The 25,016-nt window shown below is 37.6% G+C and overlaps 2 protein-coding genes across 7 annotated transcripts; both read left to right on the forward strand.

The window, feature by feature from the left end:
• Positions 1-773: 773 nt before the first annotated feature.
• papolg (poly(A) polymerase gamma) lies at positions 774-11,632 on the forward strand (the record flags this gene model as incomplete). Of its 5 annotated transcripts, XM_083539728.1 has the most annotated exons (23): positions 823-959; positions 2,416-2,524; positions 2,806-2,973; positions 5,027-5,093; positions 5,174-5,255; positions 5,362-5,471; positions 5,572-5,625; positions 5,703-5,814; positions 5,897-5,986; positions 6,431-6,569; positions 7,054-7,126; positions 7,230-7,350; positions 7,519-7,603; positions 7,686-7,739; positions 8,101-8,220; positions 8,362-8,471; positions 8,577-8,701; positions 8,803-8,966; positions 9,088-9,197; positions 9,359-9,567; positions 9,808-9,891; positions 10,066-10,125; positions 10,203-10,746. In XM_083539728.1, exons 3-23 carry the CDS (start codon positions 2,819-2,821, stop codon positions 10,299-10,301), a joined length of 2,223 nt encoding a protein of 740 aa, XP_083395854.1. In that variant the 5' UTR covers positions 823-959; positions 2,416-2,524; positions 2,806-2,818. The 5 variants fall into 5 exon arrangements, with proteins under 5 accessions (XP_083395852.1, XP_083395853.1, XP_083395856.1 ...); XM_083539726.1 differs by lacking the exon at positions 2,416-2,524 and having other exon boundaries at positions 774-959; positions 10,203-11,632; XM_083539727.1 differs by lacking the exon at positions 2,416-2,524 and having other exon boundaries at positions 781-959; positions 9,091-9,197.
• Positions 11,633-14,576: 2,944 nt separating this feature from the next.
• On the forward strand, positions 14,577-23,219 carry rel (v-rel avian reticuloendotheliosis viral oncogene homolog). 2 transcript variants are annotated; one of them, XM_083539731.1, is made up of 10 exons: positions 14,583-14,659; positions 15,094-15,114; positions 15,915-16,054; positions 16,155-16,303; positions 16,661-16,752; positions 19,015-19,155; positions 20,692-20,796; positions 21,059-21,274; positions 21,448-21,573; positions 21,673-23,219. In XM_083539731.1, the coding sequence occupies exons 1-10, from the start codon at positions 14,653-14,655 to the stop codon at positions 22,506-22,508; spliced, it is 1,833 nt and encodes a 610-aa protein (XP_083395857.1). In that variant the 5' UTR covers positions 14,583-14,652; the 3' UTR covers positions 22,509-23,219. The 2 variants fall into 2 exon arrangements, with proteins under 2 accessions (XP_083395858.1, XP_083395857.1); XM_083539732.1 differs by lacking the exon at positions 15,094-15,114 and having other exon boundaries at positions 14,577-14,659.
• Positions 23,220-25,016: the final 1,797 nt, after the last annotated feature.

Here is a 25,016-nt window from a genome sequence, read left to right on the forward strand (position 1 = left end):
CATGGTTGCAAAGCAACAGGAAAGTATAATATTTACCTTAGGTGTGAGTGGGTGAACATGTGACTGCAACAGACCATGTCTATTCTAAGGGTCACATTCAGTGTTTCTAAGATGAATGAATGGCACGTTTTCTTTGTTTGTTTGTTTGTTTGTTTTTTAAAAAGATTCCATTTCGGACATAAAGGTTCTTTGTAATTTTGGCACAATTTTGAAGTATCACATTTTCTATTTCACACTAAACCTGGTACAGCATTTTATTTTATTGCCATTTAAAAATTAGACCAAAAAAACAACAACACAGCAGGAGGGACAGGAACATTGCAACTTGAATAAACAGTAGACATGTGTAGATGACAGAAGAGAAATGTAGTGAAATCGTTGCCTTTAGAATATGTTTCATGGTCTTTCACCTTGTTTGTTTGATTGTTTTTCTCTGTTTCTGTTAATACTAATATTGCGGGTTGATGGAATTGTCGGAATAATATTATTTTTCTGAAGTTAAATAGCGCAATGCAGCGAAAGAGTAGGCACTGTAAGCAATTGTTCTTGTGTAACTACAAAAGCAAAAAAATATATATATTATACTATATATCCAATAGTTTTTGCCCTTTTTTTAGATTTAGGTGTGTCCAAGTAAGACATGTGGTATGAAGCATGAGGTTCATATATGTACACAAATCAAGCACATCTGTCCAACTCGCCCTAATCCTTCTCTACAATCACGTGACCGTGGTATCGTCTGACTCCAAGGCGTTTCCGGTGCAGCAGAGTAAAGAGGACTTGGTGCTTGCGCAAAGCCTGTCGGGATACCGTTGGCCGGTGGGCGCCATATTGGAGTCCAACTATTGTTATAAAAAGAGACGGGGCTGCTGTTAGCTGAGTTTATGGTTTCTTCAAGTTTGATTTAAAAATATACATATATTGTATTTTCTACGAAGGGTCATGAAAGAAATGTCAGCGTAAGTCCGAATCTTGCAGCAGTTGGTTTTTTGTTGTGCATTACTCTCTGGGTGTTGTAATAGTCGTGGGTAAGATAGGGAGCAAGCTAGCATATTTGCTAGCGTGTTTAGCAGGTAGATCATCAACAACGAAAACGTCCTTTAGTAGAAAATGGCGTTTTCGTGGTAAATTCTCTAAGCAGGGGAAATAGAATTGATTGAGCATAATATGTGGAATGGCATTAGTCCTGTTGAACTTGTGCTCAGATGAGCTCGTGTTGATTTGTTTACCAAACGGCGCGCTAAATTCGGTAGCTTGAAGAGAGCAGTTGAGGTTAGCAGTCCAGGAGCAGCAATACGGTGTCTGGAGAGCTAGCGGACCAACGTAACCCAATTCTCCACCAGGTTCAGTCGTGTTTTGCACCTGGTCGTTGATCAATGAACTGCATCGTAGTGGCTTATGTGTCCGCGTTTTAGCGAGGACAGTTTTATCTCAAACGCACTCACACCAACTTGGTGGCCCAGCGAGCGACCATTCATTAGCTATTGACTTAGACTAGCATTATTATTCCCCGAACTCAAAGCGAAATCGTTAGCCGGAAGTGTATTTACCTAATGGGGTGTGCGATTATTATAGGGATGTTATTTTGATAGACTGGTGCTCTTGGTGCATCATATTCGATTCAGTGTCATAAGTGCCATAGCCATTTGAGTTGTTAATGAGAGTGCCCTGCAATTCACTTGTTCTTGTTGTTTTATTTTTATTATTTTTATTTGAGTCAACATTCAACAAGTGCACTATGAATCCATTGCTGATAAACATATATAACCATTATTGAGTGTAATGAGCACTTCTTAGTTTAAGGTGATTAAAGGATGCCACTTTAATCTTGAAAATCGTCCGTCTGACAAGCATTTTATCACAAATACGGTTTAATCTTGTATTCGTATTATTACTGACCTACTTCAAAACTCTAGAATACTTAATGTTTTTACATGTCTCTCATTTACATGTATGTCTAGCGGGACATTGATCAAGTCTATTTGGAGAAAAAGACCCCAATTTATTTATTTTCTTATCTTTGAGATTCACTTAAGTTGAGAGAGAGAGAGAGAGACTGAGGAAAATCACCACACTGCTTAAAATAGACAGTTGTTTTGTTTAAGTTTGGATGCCAATGCCATGTTCTTCTGAGCATTTGGCCTTTGTGTATGATGAACATACAAACAAGCTAGGATAGACAGCAGTGGTAACAATGTTCAACACTTGTAACAATGGAGGATTATACAGCAATAGGGTTCTCTGTGTGGTTCTTGTCCTCTACCTTGAGAAACTGTTACTGTGGTATTGTTTATGGGAGTTCAGGGAGAGGGAGTTGCAAAATCCATTCAACAGTGGCACCAGAACTGTAATTGCAATAAAAATTAAAAATTGTTAGGGTTTTTTTGTTTGTTTGTTTGTTTTTTGTTTTTTTAGAAATTGGCGATTCATTGTCCAGTCTTGTGTGTAGTGCTGCTAATGTAAAGTCTGATGTCAAGATAATTTGTTAACATCAGACCTGAGCCAGAACTCTTCCAGAATTATTGTAAGCATTTTCAGCATTTCTGTAATGCCAGCTAATTGTAACCAGCAGCACCAAGTAGCTCATTGGAATTTATTTAAAGCCATTTTCTTATTGTTTATTTATTAAATTGTTACTTCTAATGAACTTTTAAAAGGGAAACAGAACTTTGAATTGCAGAAACTGGCTAAATAAATAACCTGTAAATATCATGTGCTATGAAAATATCTTCAATCCTGATGATTTCTGTCCTTCAGTTGTACATTTTCTTTTTTGTTTCAATTTATCTTTTCCCATCTAAAAAGTTCGGGAAATAATATGCTTGGTGGGCAGCAGCCTCAGAAACACTATGGCATCACATCCTCAATCAGCCTGGCCTTTCCCCGGGATATTGACCACATGTACACTCAGAAACTCATGGAGGCTATGAAACCTTTTGGAGTGTTCGAGGATGAAGATGAGCTTAATCACAGGTGAGTGAGATCACCATGGTGACAACAAATATTATTCACTTATTCATAATAGGAAATCAACAATCACTTTCAAATAATCTGACTAGTCATCTAAAATAATGATTTAGCCAGATCACCAATGCTGCTGTATCTATCAGAATAAATACTCATTTATGGCAAGCTTTTTTCCCCCCACATTTAAGTTTTTCCAGTTGCATGTAAAAAAAAAAAAAAAAAAAGTTGCTTATAGTAAATAAAATGTTTTTACTGATTTTATGTAGGCTTTTAAACAAGATCTGTTGTAATTAGGGCTGTCAAAATTAATGTGTTAATCCCGCATTAATGCAGATTATTAACAGCACCCATTTCATCAGCGAGAGATTAGTGCAGCGTGCATTTGTTTGACCATTTATTAGAAATATAAATAAATAAATATTAAACATTTGACGCAATAAATTTATTCACAACATCCTTTCTTTACTCGGATATAAATAAAAATTATAAAAAAAATTTAATTGCTAAACATTTTTGCTGATGCTCCAAGTCTCAAAACAAGCACATACAGTGCCTTGCGAAAGTATTCGGCCCCCTTGAACTTTGTGACCTTTTGCCACATTTCAGGCTTCAAACATAAAGATATGAAACTGTAATTTTTGTGAAGAATCAACAACAAGTGGGACACAATCATGAAGTGGAACGAAATTTATTGGATATTTCAAACCTTTTTAACAAATAAAAAACTGAAAAATTGGGCGTGCAAAATTATTCACCCCCCTTAAATTAATACTTTGTAGCGCCACCTTTTGCTACGATTACAGCTGTAAGTCGCTTGTGGTTGCTTTATGTTTTGGATCATTGTCTTGTTGGAAGACAAATCTCCGTCCCAGTCTCAGGTCTTTTGCAGACTTCATCAGGTTTTCTTCCAGAATGGTCCTGTATTTGGCTCCATCCATCTTCCCATCAATTTTAACCATCTTCCCTGTCCCTGCTGAAGAAAAGCAGCCCCAAACCTGATGCTGCCACCACCATGTTTGACAGTGGGGATGGTGTGTTCAGGGTGATGAGCTATGTTGCTTTTATGCCAAACATAACGTTTTGCATTGTTGCCAAAAAGTGACCGACTGATTGTTGTCCTATGGACAGAGTCTCCCACCTCAGCTGTAGATCTCTGCAGTTCATCCAGAGTGATCATGGGCCGCTTGGCTGCATCTCTGATCAGTCTTCTCCTTGTATGAGCTGAAAGTTTAGAGGGACGGCCAGGTCTTGGTAGATTTGCAGTGGTCTGATACTCCTTCCATTTCAAAATTATCGCTTGCACAGTGCTGCTTGGGAAATATTTTTGTATCCAAATCCGGCTTTAAACTTCTCCACAACAGTATCTCAGACCTGCCTGGTGTGTTCCTTGTTCTTCATGATGCTCTCTGCGCTTTAAACGGACCTCTGAGACTATCACAGTGCAGGTGCATTTATACGAAGACTTGATTACACACAGGTGGATTCTATTTATCATCATTAGTCATTTAGGTCAACATTGGATCATTTAGAGATCCTCACTGAACTTCTGGAGAGAGTTTGCTGCACTGAAAGTAAAGGGGCTGAATAATTTTGCATGCCCAATTTTTCAGTTTTTTATTTGTTCAAAAAGTTTGAAATATCCAATAAATTTCGTTCCACTTCATGATTGTGTCCCACTTGTTGTTGATTCTTCACAAAAAATTAGTTTCATATCTTTGTTTGAAGCCTGAAATGTGGCAAAAGGTCGCAAAGTTCAAGGGGGCCGAATACTTTCGCAAGGCACTGTAAATGATCCACACGTCTGGCTATTAAAACACCCCATTGTGTTTTTGTATTGTGAAAATGGTCCTTCTATGTATAAGATGATTAGCTCCATTTTCTCATTCATTTAACTGAGGACATAAATCTTTGACGGAGAACCATGTTTCATTAACATATAATAGAAATCTTAGGGTTAGAAAATGAAATGTTCCAACCAAGTACACAGTTGGTGTTGCATTTACAGTGTTCTGATCTGTTTATATTGTAAACAAAATAAATTTGTTTTAAATTGTTACAGGCTTGCAGTTCTTGGTAAACTGAATTCGTTTGTTAAAGAGTGGATTGCAGATATCAGTGAATCAAAGGTAAACCTTGCCTGCCTATCTTTCATCATGTGTTTGTCACTGAATTAGAGAGTACATTTAAAGGAGATTTCCTGTTTCAGAATCTGCCACCTTCAGCTGTAGCAAATGTTGGGGGCAAAATCTTTACCTTTGGGTCCTATAGACTGGGAGTGCACACAAAAGGTACCCTTGATTTGTTGATTAGTGACATAAAAAGCATCTTTTTCAGGTTTTTTACTTTTAAGGCAGAAATTAATTCTATTTAAATCTGTGCAAATGTTTTATGCAGGTGCTGATATTGATGCCTTGTGTGTGGCACCTCGACATGTTGAAAGGAGTGATTTTTTCACATCGTTTTTTGAAAAACTGAAACAGCATGATGAGATCAAGGACTTACGGGTGAAGACTCCTCTTTATGCTGTCTTTATTTATTTGACTGCACATAATTTCTCCATTTGCAACTTGGTCTGTTTTATTTATTTATATATTTCTATTTTAGGCTGTAGAAGATGCATTTGTACCAGTGATCAAATTCAAGTTTGATGGCATTGAGGTAAATGAGGATATTTTCAACTTTGTAAAAATGTAAAAAATATTCTCACTTTTTAACCATTACCTCTCCTTTCACAGATTGATCTTCTTTTTGCCAGACTTGCCCTGCAGTCTATCCCAGATAACCTGGACCTTAGAGGCGATTCTTTGCTCAGAAACCTGGATATTAGATGTATTCGCAGTTTAAACGGTAATACTTTGTCCTTTCAGCATTCTTAACCTTGTCTATTTAGTTGTCCTTTTGCCTTTTCACTGAATGCCATGTGCTGCAGGTTGTCGCGTCACTGATGAAATCCTGTATTTGGTGCCCAACAAAGAGAACTTTAGACTTACTCTGCGGGCCATCAAACTGTGGGCTAAGCGTAAGTATTAATTGTTCGGGTTTGTTCATTTACCAATTCTTTTTTTTTTTTTTTTTTCTCCCAGACTTTAGAGTTGTATTTGGTCTTGCTTGTCACATTATATATCCCACTAAATATCTCTGACAGAGGAACAGAGGTTTTTAACGCATATATATTTTGATATGCATGCCATACTATCTGCCCTGTACTTTGCCAGTCAAAAAACATTTTCTGCAACAATTCTGTTAATATCCACTTGGGGGCGTCAGAACACTACTTGTGTAAAGTTTCCCGGCTACTTGAATCTATGAAAACTTTTTGTTGCTTGCAATTTCAGGAGTGAGATTGTATATTTATTTTCATAAATTGAGTATGTTTTTATTATCCATGAACTGTTTGCTGCACAACATAATTTAAATTATCACCTTGTTTAGTTTTAATTCTTACTTTTTTAATTCTTGCCAGGTCGAGGAATTTACTCCAATATGCTTGGTTTCCTGGGTGGGGTGTCATGGGCCATGCTGGTGGCCAGAACCTGTCAGCTTTACCCAAATGCTGTGGCTGCCACACTTGTGCACAAATTCTTCCTTGTCTTTTCCAAATGGTAAAAATCTGAGCCAAGAAGCTCATTTGTTTCAAATGCTGTATGTACACACGTAGCTCTCAATCAACACCAGTCGTTCAATTTATTGTTCCTGGGAACAACACATTTAGAATTCCTTTTATTTATTCATAAATCGAAGTATGGAGTTTAAGTGTAAACAATGCGTCACATGCCTCGTTTATGTTATGTTCAACGTAATTTTGGATGTATTTGGCTTTCATGCAGACAAAATGTTTTTTGTTTTTGTTTTTTAATACATTTGATTTTATAGAGAAGGTTAGGCATCTTTTCAGTCATAATGATTCTTCATCAAATTTATTTTTCCTGAATTGTAAAACTAGTATCATAAGTGAAGGTCATTTGAATATTTGTTTACCTAGAAATGGTGAAAGATTGTGGTCATTTTATCCATGGTTTGTTGTATAATTTATGTAAAGGAGGATACTGGACGTTTATTTAAAATAATAATTTTTTTGCTCATAAGGGAGTGGCCAAATCCTGTCCTTTTAAAGCAACCTGAAGACAGTAACTTGAATCTGCCGGTCTGGGACCCGCGGGTAAGTGTGTTTTTGATAAACAAGGACATGCAGAGACTAAGAATGGAAACTTGAACACATTTCATATTCCACCCTCTCAGATTATTACCTGTTCTGCCATTAGGTTAACCCATCAGACAGGTACCATTTGATGCCAATTATCACACCTGCATATCCCCAGCAAAACTCTACCTACAACGTGTCCACCTCCACCCGCACCATCATGAGCGAAGAGTTCAAATATGGTTTGTTTTTAAGCAAATGACATTTTCCTCCAGAACAACTGGAAAAACAAATTTACTAGCTCATAATTATGGTGACTTGATTGCATTATTATACTTAGAATTTTAAAATGATTCTATGGCTCTATAAATCTTATTTACCAGATATTTACATTTGTTTTCTTTTCTTAGGCCTTACAGTTACAGATGAAATCCTACTGGGGAAGGCTGAATGGTCCAAGTTGTTCGAGCCACCAAACTTTTTTCAAAAGTACAAGTATGTATAAAAAGTACAGCTAATATAAGGATATTCTAATACTGATGGATACTGCAATCTCATTACTCATTTGTGTTATTAGACATTATATTGTGCTCACTGCCAGCGCCTCAACTGAAGAGAACCACCTCGAATGGTAATGTTTTTCGACTGTTATTATAGTTTTAATTAAGTTATGTCATTTCATTTTGACATTGGTCCTTGTGCAATTCAGATTGAGTTATTTTTTTTAAATATTTGTACTGCATTTAAGAATCAATTTTAAAAACTTCTACGAAAGAGGGTTATTTTAAGCAACTTGAAGCATTTTGCAATGCTAAATTAATGGTTTGGTATGTGTTTTATATACAGCTTGTGGCTGTAATTGTGTTTTAATTTTTTTTGTTTCTGCTGTTATGAGGATTTAAAAAAAAAAAAAAAACTTTTAGCTGTTTACCCATCCACAGTCAGAAGAGACTAACACTTAGTGGACAATTGTGTAAATCTGCTTTCTTTAGGGTTGGGCTGGTGGAGTCAAAGATTAGAGTTCTGGTTGGCAATTTGGAGCGAAATGAATACATCACACTTGCTCATGTGAATCCACAGTCTTTTCCCTGGTCGAAGGAGAGTCGCAATGAGTGAGTATCTTTATATGGGGGGGTGACACCAAATGAAAATGCTTGTGGTCTCCACTTGTGTAGAAAAGGCACAAAGCATTAGATATATTAACCATATCATATGCTTGCTTGTAAGGCTTTACTGTCAACTTGTTTTTACAGTAATGACTTTGTTTCGATGTGGTTCATTGGATTAATTTTCAAAAAGTTGGAGAATGCAGACTGTGTGAACATTGATCTGACCTACGACATCCAGTCCTTTACAGACACTGGTAATTCTTTCGTTTTTGCTGTGTATATATATTCATTGTAGTTTACATCGTTTGGATAAAGTTGTTAAAAGGATTGGTTTGGCTGACCTCTGCTTTTTTTTGCAGTCTACAGGCAAGCCAGTAACATTAACATGTTAAAGGACGGAATGACTATCGAAGCCACGCATGTCAAGAAGAAGCAGCTACATCAATACCTGCCTGCGGAACTTGTGCACAGAGGCAAGAAGAAGGTAGGCGTTCTCTGAAAATGAGCGTGACAATTATTACAATTCATAATGACTTCGTGTTGTACAATTCACACTAAGTTATGTGATTTTTAACAAATTTTCAGAGCTTGGGAGATCTTAATCGCAGTTCAAATGGTGGTGGGTCTAAACGCTGTTCACTGGATGGAAGTCAGCTGGACAGTTCCAGAGACACAGATACAGGCACCCCGTTCAGCTCTCCGACCCCAATTAGTAAAAGTTTGAAGTCAGCCTCCACACCTGATGACAGGTAATTTTAAGCAAAGGTGGTTTTGTCTTTATATTAAGCATTGTTACTCTGAATTTTTGTGTCCTTCGGTTTTCCTGTCTTGACCTTTTCTCTGACTATTCTTGTCTGCTCTTTTAAATAGCAGTACTCCATCCAAGCCTTCAGTTCCCATGTTTGTGGATAGCTCTCCATCTGCGGAGGTGTCTCCTCCAAAGAATGAGCCAGGAATGTCCATTCCAGTCATTGGAACAAGTAAGTTTCTTGTATCCATATTTTCCTTTTATTTATGGAACAGAATGAATAAATGTACTTATTGTTTAGCCCATAAAGAAATAATTTTTATCCTCACTTCGATTGGGGGTCATATTCAGTATGTATGGTCTTGCCAAGTAATTACCCCTTTCTTACCTCAGAGACATCAGTCGCACAGGTGGCCAAGCACACAGTGCCCGTTGCAGGGAGCACCATTCCCACTGTGGTGGGAAGAAATGTGATGCCTCGTATGAGCCCGCCCAACACCAGTTCGTCTGACCTGACTAACGGACTGAATGGAGCTGCACCTAAGAGACCCCACTCCCCTTCACTGGAGGAGCCACACAAGAAACTAAAAGACACAGAGCCGGTAAGTTGCTCATGTTTATCCAAACTTTTGTATGCTGTAAATTGTTTACTGGGTATATTTTTGGATCCATGGTCTTTTTTTTTAAGTTTGCAGTAGGTGTTCTGACACATTCACTTGAATTTCCATATTTACTTTTTATCTCCTTGGTTATTCCTCACAACCTAATGACTAAAATATCCATATTTAATTTTATGCGATTTTAATTGGTAGTTTATCTTTTTTGTTTTTTTCTTTTTACAGCAAGTGTTTGCTGATGATTATAACTTTAAAGAACCATACCCACCTTCCCCTAATGGCCAGGAAACAGTAGATGACCCAGCATCGGTAAGTGTAGCTTATCAGGTTACTGTCCTATACACAGTTTTATTTGATAAGTTATGGTGAACCTTTACTGATTTGTGCATGTACTTAAAAACAAGGGGAAAAAAGTATGTCTAAGTATTTTATGTAAATCAAATCTCGAAGTCTTATCTCTTCCTTAAAATCTTTTCTGAACAGGAGGTTCATTCAATTACAAAGCCTATGCCCATTCCCACTATCGATACATCAAGGACACAGGTATTTGGCATGTCAGGATCCCTGTCACACATTGGATAATAAAGTTGATTGTATAACGTGTATGCTTGTCTTTACAGAGGCTACCCAGTAAAGAACTGCCAGACGCATCCTCTCCAGTACCTACAAGCAATTTGCGTGTCATTAAGAACTCAATCAGACTCACCCTTAACCGATAGCAGTGAACTCTCCGTAGGTAATGGTTAATGTGGCAGCCATTCCAGGATTTATTTTTTTCCTTTTCATCTTAATTTACCATCATTCAGATTGTATACCTGGAGGCTACTTGAGAGAGCCAGAAACTGTGGACAGCATTAATGCTTTTAATTTCAGGCTACCACAGGTGCTCATCTGATCTTCCTTGAGACATTGTAAAACATTATCAGTATAAAGTATTAGACCATGTTTGTTTGTTTTTTTTTGTTTTTTATTATTATTATATGTATACTGCCTCAATGTGTCAAATACTTGCTAAGTGGGCACCTAACTGAGCGTGTTTTGAAATGTATATTGTACAGTAGATGTAGTTTGTATATAATGTCTTTAGTCATTGTTAATCTTTCTATACCATTCTATTGTAGTTTTTACTAACAAAAAAGTTAAAAAAAAAAAAAAAAAAAAAGTTTGTGTAAGAGTCCCCCTTACCCTCTCACCTTTTTTTTTTTTTTTTTTCTCCCCTCTCTCCTCCCCTTCCCCCTACCTTAACCACTGCCCCAGTTTCCAGTCTTTTGCTATGATTGCCATGAATTCGAAAAGTGTGTAGATCAGGATGTTTATTAAGGCTGAGTGGTACTTAAGTGGGCCTGCTTTATCCAAAATTAGATCTATTTACTGATAAATCCACTGACCTAGCACTTATGTATTTACTCAACCTGCTACACAGTGTAAAGGCTGAGGTTGGATATTGTCTGTAAGGCCAGGCTGGACAGAGCAGGCCATGTTAGGTTTGTGTTTTGTTGAAAATTATATTATTGCAGTATGAGCGATGTGTGTGTATGAGAGATTTATTCCCTGACTTTGGGGCTCTACCCCTGCGCCTCCCATGGAGGTTTCGTTGGCAGCAGCATATTACTTTCAGCAAAAAGAGACAAATGGAGAATGTTTCTCAATGCTTTTTCACCCCCCCCCCCCCCTTCTTTTTCCTTTTTTTTTTCTTTCCACAAACCTCTGCTCTCCCCACAGATGTACAGTTTAAAAAAAAAAAAAAGTATTAAAAACGAGGCTTGCTACTCATTTGGGGTTTCCTTCACCTTATTTATTTGCTTATTTGTACCAGTAACTTTTATATTGCAGGCATTGCAGATTGAGATTTCTTAAAACCTTATTTCCACAAACAGGTTCAACGTTTTGTGTTTCATTTGTTTTTGTGGAAAATACAAACTATATATACACACGTCCTTTTTTTTTTTTTTTCCCTTTGGTAGGGCAAAAGTTCTATTTCAATACGTATTTTTGTATATAATGTATTATGCCTCATTGAAACTGAGACCATAAAAAGTTACAAAACCCCATAACGTCTAATGTCTTCACTGCACATGTATGTTAATATTCTCTGTAATTTCCATTGTGCTGCACACACATTCATTTCCTCATAGGAAGTTTGCTGGAATCCTCCTGTCTTGCTCCCTTTTGTCGGCCATTTCGGAAGTAAGCCATGCATGTTGCACAAACAGCAAAAACTGTGTACGACATTGTTGACTGCTGTTTGGCTGTGTCCATTTCCTCATTATACTTTTGCCTAGAATGGGCTCGTCTGATTAGTTTCAATTAGTATCTCTTTATGATTTGTACCATTTACTGCTGGTTGTTAATTCAGATAAGCTTTGGAGGCGTGTGATGCCTCTGTTTCTGGCAATTTGTCTTTCAAAGTTACCCAGAAGTAGTTTTCTTTTTCGGTCAAAAAGAAGGTTGAGTAGCGAATGCACTGGCGAGTTTGTATCAGATATAATGTGTATACTTTTGCCGTAGCTGAAGTTTACGCCTGAATCAAAGGTTTCATTTTTAAAATGGCTTAGCAATAATATGAATCAAATTGATTTGTATAATAAATTCACCAATTGAATCCAATATCCCCGTCTCATAACCGTACCTCTGCTTGCTCAATAGTGTGACTTGCTGATCAATACTGTAGTCTGACATTGTAGACTAAGCATATTTAGGTCAATTACTTCCCTTCGGCAAAAAATGTATATATAGTAATACACTGTGTTTATTGCTGTGTTCATTTAGTTTTAATGTGTCAGCGAATCCCTTTCTGTTTATTTTTCTATTGTCTGAATTAACTTCCTTGTTCTCGTTTTTCTGGGAGATTCCCATTTCTCCGAGTAGGCGAATGACGTTTTAGGGGGAATACCCTTCAAGATGACGAAGAAGCGGTCCAACGACATCATTCCTTTTTAGATTTTGCATAATGTTTACATCATTTTACGTTTCAGTGCATACATTTAGAGAGTCTCATGGCTAATAAACCTGATAGGCTGAAATATACTAGTTTGGATTAATTTTGTCATTATAAATTTCCAAATCAGTTAGCCTCTTTCTCTCTTTTTTTTTTTTTTAATGAAGTGATTTGTGTCCGAGTTTATTTTCCACTTGCTTTTGGGACAGGTTATTGATTCGCCACTTATGATCCTTTGTAGTGATGTTTTCCTTAAATTTCAGGAGTCCAACACAGTTAAGCGTCTGTAAAGTAGAGGTGTGATCAGTAGGCGTGTTATTTTGGACTATACTTTATTCTGATTGGTTTTGGATAAAAGGGCGGTGCTTTAAGCTGGGGAATTCCCAAAACGACGTTATTGCAGTGTTCTTTTTTTAAATAGAGTCAATGCACTTGGTTCAGCCCAACAAAAAGAACCGATTCCTTTGGTTCTTTCCAGTTCTAGTAAATGTATTGTTCTTTGTGGTAATCTAATGTATTTTTTATTCAATTGTATTGTGTGTTATAAGACAATTTACTTAATGCAAAAAAATATATATATTGTATTCCATACTTGCATTGATTTATTGACAGACTATGGCGTATTGCTATGCTATTGTGTCTGCGCTAAACTAAAATTAAACAAAATTCACAACTGTTATGAACTGTCTTTCATATCTGTTTGATATTTGCCTTCCCAATACATCACACTTACACTACACACTAGCAGCAGTGCAGACTGACCACCCTACAGAGAGCACAGCTACACATTAGTTTTCTACAAGGACTGGCTCTTGCATCTCTAAATTGTAGCAACTAATAGTATTTTAAATTAGTTTTAAGAATGGTGCTTTGGGTTGTACATAATCTAGTGGTGGTCCAGGCATTTTACGCATAGGCCTTTGGAGGTGTTCTACTTAAATCAATCCACCTCTTAATACCATCATTATAACACCATGGCCAAATAGAAACCATCAATATTATTCAGAAAACCAGTATAACAGCGGGCTGCATTACAGACAGGTATGTCTTGCAGTGAGAATGAATGTCTACTAAAACAAGAAACACAATAGATACACTTTAACTGCAGCCACAGCTACACAGCCTGCATACCTCATCGCCAGCAGAAACACCAATAATAACCTCATGAAATGACAGTTCCTCAAACACAAACACAAAATCACAATTTTCCTGAGGATTTAAATAAAGGCAAATTGTGGGTTGTAAGTGCAAATTCTACCGGGAAGAAAACATAAAAAAACTATTCTTTAAAAAGCTTAACAGTTTTGAGCTGTTAAAACCGACCTTTCTTCACAATGTCCTGCTTTTTTTTAAGTTCATCTTCTAAATGTCCTTGTAAGCGTATCTACGATCAAATCAAAATTTTCTCCTCTGTCAGCCATTGTGAAATGAAAAAACAGCTATTAAATCCACGTGAATATATTTGAGCTTGTGCAATTTGCTACAGATGCAGTTTGCAAACGCTGACTACTGCGCTCTCTGACCATCCAATCAAAGGACATGAAAATACAGACATTAGTGTATGACTGCTAGATGACCCTGATGTTGCCAAATCAAAATCTGATTGGTTAAAGCAACAGTTTCATTGTCATGTGTTGCAAGCTATGGGTGCTCGCACTGTTGATTCCGGAGGCCTCAAGGTAGATTTCTTTGGCTTTGGCAACTCATGATGGCTGAAACATGATTGGATAAAGACATACACTACCAGAAGTAATGTAATCAAAATGAAAGCTATGAAATAAAAATAATAGACCACTGGGAATGATGTAATAAATATTTGTGGAAAAAAATATATTTGAACAATAGAGTTTAGGTTTAGCAGAGAAGTACTTGCTTGCCCTTACATACTGCCACTGGTATAATATCATGACAGTGTCTGAGAATTTGAATGCAGAGTGGCCATGAATGATCACTGAACATTTCATGATTGACTCGTGTTCTTTAGAACGGCTCTTCTAGAAGTCGGTTCCTTGAGTCGACTCTTTCGCGAACGACACTTCTATACTTAAACGTCACTGCTGAATACATTCGTCACTTCATTCACTTGAGTTGAGACGCACGCACTATAAGCTGCTGTCAGGGTGTCCACAGAAATGGATGGTAAGTACGAGATTTTTTAATGATTTCATATCTCTATTATATAAGTAATGATTAATCAGAATAATTACCGTTACGCTTTACATCATATCATAGATACTGAAATGAACTAATTGACCTGATTTGTCGCTATTGAAATTGAAATAATAATATTCATTCACAACTGAATGGCTTTCACAAAAATCATATTCAAGCGAATTGTTTTAGATCACAAACGATACTGAAAATGTAACGTCGGTCCATATAAAAAGATCTGTAAAGAATAAAATAAAAAAAAATCAGTGAAAATTCATGGCAGACATATGTGCAGAAGGAAATCAAAATGAGGAACATCTGTCAACTGCTTTCGACTTCAAGTTCCCATTAGCAGAGTCATGATCAAATTGTGCGCTTGTGTCTTACCCCGTACTGATTTTCTCTCGTCTTTTCTTGCACAGCTCATTTCGCTGTACTGAACAGTAAGTTAACAACTGCTCCTAAAATGTCGAATGTCTCCTTTGCTTAAACCTTCTGCTTGTTTGCCTATTACTTCCCTCCTTTAAAAAAAAAAAAAAAAAGAAAAAAAAAAAGCTATGGCTGGCTTGTTGAGGTTGTAGGGTAGGTAGGTCTCTCCCTGTGTGCTGCATGCAGAGCAGGTGAATGTGACTGAGGTCAACTGTGTGTACTCGCTGCTCTACACCACGTTCTGCATGTGCCAGATGGAGAGCTTTACAGCAATGCATCCAACATTCAGACATCAGCTACCCTGTGTGGTGTTGATATACTAGACTGTACAATTGGCTTAAGGAAAAAAAAACAGACAGAGATGATTTACATGAAAACACAGAGGCAGTAACTAAGGGTCTTATGCCATGCACAGCTGTGCCAGAACATCTGTGTGATACAGTCTGTGATAATCATAATCATAAACTGTGGTCCACTGGCACACGAGAAAGGGCTTGTGAGCAGTGTATACTGACAGGTGTAGGGAGGGGGAAATAATTTGGTGTCAGCTGTGGGTTTTTTTTTCTGAGAAAAAAAACACTGTGGTGTACAGATGTTTAGATGGTGCCTGTTTTGCAGTATTTCTCAGTACCTGTAAAAATCTACCTAATGCATTCTACTAAATGCATCATGTTCCCTGCTTTGTGGCATACTGGTTTCTCTCAGATCTGGTTGTTTTGCTTTACAAGGGGATCTGTCTTTTAAAGTTACTTATATAGAATGGTTACTGGAGTCACACATTCACTGAGTTCTGAATATTTTTTTTTCCGATTAGTGGGAGAGCCCTGTGTTCAGATCTTTGAACAACCCAAACAAAGAGGCATGCGCTTCAGGTATAAGTGCGAAGGCCGTTCAGCAGGAAGTATACCTGGAGAAAGAAGTTCTGACAACAATAGAACTTATCCAAGCATTCAGGTATACAGCATACAACTCATCTTGTATAGATTCTCAATTTTTTGGTCATATTTATTAAGCACCGTTCAACATTTGTTAATTGATTTCTCCTTGTCATCAGATTCTGAACAGCTGTGTAAGAGGAAAAGTACGTGTGTCATTGGTAACCAAAAATGAGCCATACAGACCACACCCACATGACCTGGTGGGAAAGGACTGCAAGGATGGATATTACGAAGCTGAATTCGGACCTGAACGCAGAGTTATTGCGTAAGTTTGAAGTCTGAATTACTTTTATTACCTTATCTTCTAGAATATACGTTTGCATGTAAGTACTTTTGTTTTTGGATCAACACATCTTCCCTTCTTTATGGACATTCAAAATAAAAATGGCTTATGTCCACATACTGCCCCAAACCTTACCATACACATATAGCAACACTTCTCCCCTGAAGGTCTGTCCATCTTTTGTTAAATACCAAAATGTTTCTAAGAAAGATTGGCTTCCCCTGGTATGCAAAATGTATAATGACTGTCCACTACTCTTAATGTCTATCCTTGTTCATGACACACCAAACTGCATTGACTATTTCATTGGCTTGGTTTGACCGTGATTTTATTTCATAGCTTCCAGAACCTGGGCATCCAATGTGTAAGGAGAAGAGAAGTCAAGGATGCCATATTGCAAAGAGTAAACAGAGGCCTCAACCCTTTCAGTGGTGAGATACTTGTAGATTCTAATGATGTCATGGCATTTATGAAATCTTCTATTCTGTTATTAAACAGGACATTATTCATTGAAATCAGAAGGAATCAGATCATGTATGTTAGTGGATATGACAATCACTACATCCTTTCAGTTACTGCTATACTGGTTGTGTTTAAGCAACAGTGGTATCAGGAAAGAACAAGTAACTACTTCTCGTTTCAGTAACGCCATTGCACAATTGGCTGCAGTGTCACATGGCATGAGACATGGGGAAATTTGTTGAGAACAGGAATGAAGGACTGTATTAATGCTGTCTAAAATATCAACAGAAAGTAAAGCTATGTTACTCGGTGTATTATCAATCCACAGAAAAAGATGTAAAAATAATTGAAAGAAGCACACTAACGAATACATGGGCATCGCCACAGTCAGCACGTCGTTGATGGAACAATCTTAAAAAATGTATGTGTAGGATCATTATGATGCTCATGGGTTTGTCCCTATAGAGCACAAGTTCTCAGGTCTGGTTGTGGAGTGCCCCCTGTTTACCTTGCTCTATCACACCCTCTTCGCCCTCAGGAAGAGCTGTTAAATAAAAAACATGTAGTTGAATCAGGTGTGTTGGGAGCAAGGAAAATACAAAGAAGTGCAGGACATGGGGTACTCCATAAGCCTGTTTTACAGAGAGTCAATTCATGTATCAGATTGCACATTTTCACAAAGACTTCTTTAGGATCGCTTTGCTAGCATGGCTTATTGTGACATCAATGAGGCCTAAGGATTTGACACAGAAAGAATCCCATAACAGCAATCAGGACTTTTAAACAATCCTTTATGTACACGACAGGTGCATCAGACGCTCTCATTTGGACAATGTAAAATCAAAAGACTGGTCAGTCCTACAGTCGTTACTTCCTCTTGTACATGTCTTTTGACTTGAAGACAACTCTCACTTCTGCTGAAAGAAGGGTGCTTCCTAAAGTGATTACATTTCATAGCCTTTTACTTCCTAAAAGCAACAAAATCTTATCGGGTAAAAAACAGAACAGAAGTACATTGTGCGTGAAACACATCTCTTGGCTGCGTCATTGTAGTAAAATGAGTGTTGATATTAGTTTGGATGATTGAGCATGTGTAGAAGAGAGAGCCTGACAGCAATGATGCTGTTATTAGTTATTGGCCTTTTTTGACTCATGCTGTGTGACTATATGGATTGAAATTAGTTTCTGTCTAATTTCTGTTTAATTTTTGAATGACATATATGTAGATGGAGGTAAAAAAAAAAAAAAAAAGGCCCAGTGAGATGTGAAATAGTGTAGACAGCAGTGGCTGGAGAAAAGTGTAGGTCTGTCGTGTAGGTCTCCTAGTTCAGCCTCCCTTCTGCCCACATTCACCCAAATGCTTGGTCTGTGAACACCCACAAGACTTGTGCATTTATCGATGTGCGTCCCTTTACACACATACATATATGCAAAAACTGTGCATGCACATCACCTTCTCGTTTTCACACTTTGCCTCTGACGCTACGCCCACTCACCCTCCTACTTTCTCTCATATATCAGTGTGTCTACAAAGCCGTTTTTCTATCTGCCTCTCCTTCTGTGTTCTTTCTATATCTATCCACCTCTCCCTCTCAATTTTTTTCCTCTTTGAGGCCTTGTGGTTTGAGCAGAAGCAGAGCTCCGAACGTCAGGTTAGCGGCCTCTTCACTGTAGAGTCGTCATCTGTCCTCAGAGCTCTCTTGATTCTTGGTTCTCTGTGATATTTCCATTTGTGGTGACCTCACCTCGGTTGTCAGACGCACGTCACACTCAGTGGGTGGGAGAGTCCACTCTGAACACTCTCCTGAAAGAGAGAATGAGTGGGCTCAATGTGCACGCACTGAGAAACACTTTATATGTATATATTGTGTGTAGGATGTGAGTGTCTACACGGTCTGCGTGGGCATATGTCAGTGACTTACCCGGGGATACCACTAAGTAGCTTTTGCAGCAGGATGACGTAGAGAGAGGCGTCACTCAGAGATATTCAAGATTATTAGGCTTTGAATAGATTTTGCCTGTTGCATGACTTGAATAGATTTTAGATTTTAGATTTTGCCTGTTGCATGACTGCACTGAGGCTGGTAAATGTTGTACTCGCTCTGAGAATCTGCCGTTGTGCATTTATGCTCTCTATGTCACCGCTGGCATTTATTGTGGTGAGATAATACATAGTGTAATAATGATGCATACTAACGTCTGTTTGCATGTGTGTGTGCTTGGATATGCAGTTCCTCGGGAGCAGCTTTTGCAGACGGAGGAATACGACCTGAACGTGGTGCGTCTATGTTTTCAGGTCTTTCTGCAAGATGAGACTGGAAGCTTCAGCATTGCGCTGCCACCTATCATCTCTAATCCCATCTATGACAACCGTGAGTTGCCACAAAACACAACTACTGTAGTCACTACGATTATGGCACATTTGGTTAGTTTTCATTATGACACCTATAGCAATTAGTCTGCTTTGAAATTTTAAGAATGGAATTATCCTTCATGTACATTAAATATTCACATTGCCACATTTTGTCATACTACAACCTGGAAACAAAGTAGACCTTAATGGAATTATATGTCATGAATCTACAGAACTTATATTTGTAGATAAAAAAAAGTACTGACCCACATTGCTTTTAAAAACACTAAATTAATTCTGGTGTAACCAGTTGCCATCAGAGGTCACAAGAGTTCATCTGTGTGCAGGAATTAAACTGTCAAATTATGAGTAAACATACCTCCTCCAAAACCCAGGGTTTGGTTTAGATTTATTAAAAAATGTTTATTTAAAAGTAAATAATATGGCAAAATCGCTTGTTCTTGATCACTTATTGGTTGTGAATACCTTTAATTGTGCATAATTATGAATAATATTAGTCTCTTTACAGCAAAAGTTAATTGGGTTAGAATTTGCAGATGTCACAGAGAAGCAAATAGGACTCATCAAATTACAGGAAGTGAGTATGGCCCCATTTAGCACTTCCTGAGTTGCTAGGTAGTGTGAGTACCGTGTGTAAGAGGAAGCCACACTTCAGAGGGCTGTATGGGCCAGTGTCATGTTGTGTAAGACAACGCAAGATAGAGTCAAGAAAAAAGTGTTACATGTATGTAATACACGTGAGGTGGGTTCGTTTTGTTGTGGCATTAATAGTGTACAAACCACTGTTAGTTAGATAAACTTCCTTAAATTAGATACTTTAATACACATAAAACATTTAAAGAGGAAGTGCAAAACGGCCCCACCCTTATGTTCTAAAACAGGACCTGCCACCCTGTTGTATACATTAATAATTCACTTACTTCCTTTCATAGCAGAAAGTTTGACATTTTTTGAGGCTCTGTTTTTGAAGTAATGAGCACAACGCAGGGCATTTGAAAAACGCTTGTCCACAGCAGCTGTCATTCCCAAGTAAAGTCACCATTTTTTAAATTAACAAATAGTGGACACTTTACGCATTAGACACTTTGCGCTGTTTTTATGGTAAATGGTTAACAGTGGCAATTAACTGTAAAACAAATTTATAAATGTAGGTCAGGTTCTTGTAAATAAAACTTTAAATAAACGATAAAACTGTAAATAAAGCTCTCTGTCTTTTCACAGGCTAAAAGAAAAGATAACACAGTGTCGAGGATAGAGTTAGGGTTAATGGTGTTCATTAATAAATTTCAATACTTCTTTGCATAACTGTCAGTAACTGTGGGTCAGTCTCCATTTCTGAATGGGACCCTTTTTCGAGTATAGGCTATTGTTTCTTGTCATGATCAATTGAATGGAATCCAACCAGAAAGGGAGATGGGAATTTGAGTTCAGATCACAACTCATGCTTGGATTTGATTTTGTGGTCTTGTGTAGCATTTGTGTCCTGATAATTAACACAGACTTTTAACCTACACTCCCGCTGGCTGTTCCGCAGGTGCCCCAAACACAGCCGAGCTGCGTATTTGCCGTGTCAACAAAAATAGTGGCAGTGTAAAGGGTGGTGATGAGATCTTCCTACTCTGCGACAAAGTCCAAAAAGGTACACAATGATTGTATATATATTATTAACACTCAAAAGAATTTACTCCTGAACCAAACCACACTTTGGATGATTCTTCCAACAGTGCTTAATTCTCCATCAGTTATTTTTATTCCGTCTCTCTTTCCATTGTGCTATAATTAACTGCCATACATGTAAGTCATTCATTGAAAATAAAACCTCATGCTTTCTTTACACTTCCATGTAACATTTAATTACATCAGTCATCTTTCATCCTTCCATCCTTGCTTCATCACACTAGATGATATAGAAGTACGCTTCTTCACCCAGACCTGGGAGGCCAGAGGCTCCTTCTCCCAGGCAGATGTGCACAGGCAGGTGGCTATTGTTTTCCGTACGCCTGCCTACTGCGACATTTCCATCACATCGCCTGTCACTGTGCACATGCAGCTGCGTCGCCCAACTGACCAGGAAGTGAGTGAACCCATGGAGTTTAGGTACCTGCCTGATGACAAAGGTAGGTTTTCACATTTTGCACTTGGTACAGAATGTCAGCCAAATTCCTCTTTGCAAATTTACACAAATGGATAAATCAATGGCATCAAAACATGAAAATTAATGTTGCTGTACTATGTACATTGAGCCCAATCTTAAAGATGCTGTATGCTAATAATGTGTGCTTTTCTTTAGATCCATATGGCTGTCGAGAAAAGAAGCGAAAAATTGAGAACGTAATGAAGTCCTTCAATTTTAAACCTGAGATTCAGATGACTAGAAAAACTCAAACTCCTATGATGAATGCAAGGATTAAAAGTGGTGAGAAACTAAAATATTTGCAATTTTTAGACATTTTTCTTTTTATAAAGCATCACTCTCTATTGTGTATCTTACTGTATATGGAATTTTCTTCCACAGAGCCAAATTCCTATGTAAAATCCCATCATCATGGTATGATGAGGTCAAATCAACAAATCATGTACAACAATGCCTATCAGCCCTCACATATGATGACATCCACTTCAGCATCTCCAGCTCCAGCTCCAGGATCATTTAATCAAGGTCAATGGGGTAGTTCTTCACTTCACTTCAGCCCTGCTAGCAACAACCCTGGGCCCAGTAATGGAGTGGGTATGTCACAGGTTAATCCAGTTAACCCACATAACCCAGCTCCTTCCCTAAGCAACACTGGGGAGAGTGGAAACAACCTTCCCTTACTGAGTCCTAGAGATCTGGAGTTTCTTGACACAGGTGCTTCTGCCATCCCACCACGACAGGAGCAACTGGAGCACAGCGTCCAACATTCACAGCAGCCTCATCATAGGAAGGAAACCATGCCTGTTGGTGAAAGCATCTGGCAAAACTTTGAACCACCAGGAACACAAAATGGGCCAACAAACACAGGGATTATAGGGATGAATTACACATATCCATGTAGTCAGGATAGAAACGAAATGCTTCATAGCCTAGTAGGTCCTCAGACAGGTGTTCATTTGAAACAAGAGCCTCAAGGTCAAAGTAATTTGGCAATGTTGGAACCTAACTCATCCCTCTTTAATTGCACAGAGCCCTACATGATCTATCAAACAACAAGCAGTAGCAATCAGGAGGCCATGAGACATGCAGCCAGCAGTAGACCTGGTGAGTCAGGACAGAGGAACACACAGAACCCATCCTTTTCCCTTTCCAGCATTGTCCAAGAAGCCCACCTCGAAACCCTCAACTGGCCCTACAATCAATTTGGTGGTGAATAAGAGAAAAGTTAAAAACTGTTCTCAACCATGGATGATAATTATATGTATGTTGTTTTAAAAGTGAGTTAATGATACTATATTTTTCAATGTTTAAATATCTTAAAATGCTGGATGATATCTGAAATAATGTGTAGTCCTTACGATTTTATTGGGTCCCCAATGAGGCACTGAGTTTATGGTTGTAGTGGATGGTACCATAGCTGGAACAGGTAACCTTTGAGCAATTGCTGCAATATACATTACTCTAGCAATAAACTTATTAAGCCTCCAAAGCCATTACTTCTACCACTGTCATGGTAGAAAACAGACAGCAATGATTTAATGAACATGTACATAGATTTTGATTAACATATTTAGGGAATTCTGGCAAACCTGTCCATACTTTTTCAAGTATGAGGAAGTAATTCTGTTCTCTGGAACTTGCAGGGACCTTAAGACCCTGTGTAATGGCTATGTCATATTGAACACACATTCTGTCCAAAGTTCTCAAAATGTTGGGTAAATACTTTTAAAAATATTTTTTTTTTTGCTGTGTTATTAGAATGATGCTGATATTTTCTGCTTTTTTTACTACTGGAAATTGATTGTTGTATGTTAATTGAAGTGTCTTAGACTTGTTTTTCGGCTTCACAGTAAACTAATGATGATTTTTCTATTTAGTGTAACTGTGTTTGTTTTGTATTTTTATACAATAAAAAAAAATTATATTCATTGTGTATCACTTTATGAAATACCTTACTGTTAAGATTGATTCCTCTGTTATCTTTAGTGCCATGTGGAAAGGAAGAAAATAAGAAGCATCTGTCATGGGGATAACATTGCTTGGTTTGTAGCTATAGTTTCTTGTCCTCAAAAAACACCATTGCAAAAGTCTGCTGTGACACTCCACTCGGATAGTACAAAACTTTTTCTTTTCTTGTTTTAAATAGGCATGTTTGTGCTCATATGACATACACTTTTAATTAGCAAATTTGTATGGTGCTTGTGCCATTACAACATGTTCTTCACAACAGTGTCTATGTGATGTAACACGTGATGCGTTTCGCTTGGCTTGTTTGCTCAACCTCTTTTGCAATTCTGGATTGTTTTATCACAACTTTAAAGCAATCACAGTTCTTTTCTCTTTTTGTTGTTCCGTTGTCTGTTTTTTCCTTTTGCATTGTGAACGTTTGCACTGGTAAAGACAGTTGCTATAAGGACATTTTTTTAAATACCTTTAATTTGGAGATAAGGGAAAAATATGAAAGATTTTATTTATTTTTATTGTTATTGAAATCTCTATACTGATCTATAGTATATACACATTTCTTCTTTATCATCTGCATCTTTGCAGTTTCTTTCCCATGATTGCACATTTCATGGCAATTCATTGTAGTGAATTACTAGTAATTAGTGATCTCTTTTAAACAAAATAATAAATCATTTGGATTATTGCAGTACAGCCATAAACCAGTACTCAATAACTCACTTTGACATATACTTCTTTCTTTCCACTGGATGTTTTAAAGATAACCATTGGTATATCTGTATAAAGTTATAACACGGTCTAGCTTCTCTCACGGACAAATATCAACTCATTTGGAGAGAGAAATGAGTAGAGACTTTGTGACTGTTCTTTTATGACACCCCATTCCTCAAGCTCTCAGAAACAGGATCCAACATGTTATGTACCAGTGTTTTGTGCTGCATGCTTGGATATTTGGTTTATTGAATCCCATTTACAATCCCTTCCTTTCTAGGATTTAGCATTGTATCATTTGAAAGACCATTCCAAAACGTAGGCTGTCTGTACTATTAAAGATTGCATAATCTTGTTTGGTGGAAAGTCAAAAGATAGAAGGAAGGAAAAATGTTTTAAGAAGCCTTGCCTGAAGGTTTTACTGTGCAGCTTGACAGAGATTGACTTTACTGCAGATACAAAGTAAAAAATGTTGTTTCTTCATGTGTCAATATGAAGTGTCTATATATGGTACACACCTGAACTGTTGACATACTGTTTCGATTACATTTATAATTACACATAGCGTCACATATAAGGCAATAGCACATTGTTTTGAGTTTGTTTGGAACGCTTAAAATTGTAATCACTAATGCAAAACCTGCACTGAGCTCCAGCAATAGTTTGTCAAAGTTCTCTATCACACAGAGATTATAGAGAATTATGTCAAGTGTAATATATATATATATATATATATATATATATTAGTCTTCCTGTGTAATATGGATCTTGCCCTTAAAAAAGTCAGCGCAACTCCTTAAATAGAACATGCGATGCGTGACAGTCTTTTTTTGTTTCAACAACATTTGCTGGTTAAATTCGATGCTTCCTGTCAGAGTGTAGCATGAAAAAGAAAAAACCACAAACAGAAAACAATTCAGCCATGTGCAAAGGGTTAGCATGCACCAAACATGCAGAGACAGACAGAGACAGAGACAGAGAGAGAGAGAGAGAGAGAGAGAGAGAGAGAGAGAGAGAGAGAGAGAGAGAGAGAGAGAGAGAGAAGGGTG

This window comes from Silurus aristotelis, assembly GCF_946808225.1.
Source record: "Silurus aristotelis genome assembly, chromosome: 4".
Classification (NCBI taxonomy): Eukaryota; Metazoa; Chordata; class Actinopteri; order Siluriformes; family Siluridae; genus Silurus; species Silurus aristotelis.

Bases quoted from the DNA above. Each gene is read 5' to 3' on its own strand.
- rel (XM_083539731.1), top strand. The intron at 19,156-20,691 runs GTGAGTTGCCAC...GCTGTTCCGCAG, and splicing joins TAATCCCATCTATGACAACC to GTGCCCCAAACACAGCCGAG. The intron at 20,797-21,058 runs GTACACAATGAT...TCATCACACTAG, and splicing joins CTGCGACAAAGTCCAAAAAG to ATGATATAGAAGTACGCTTC.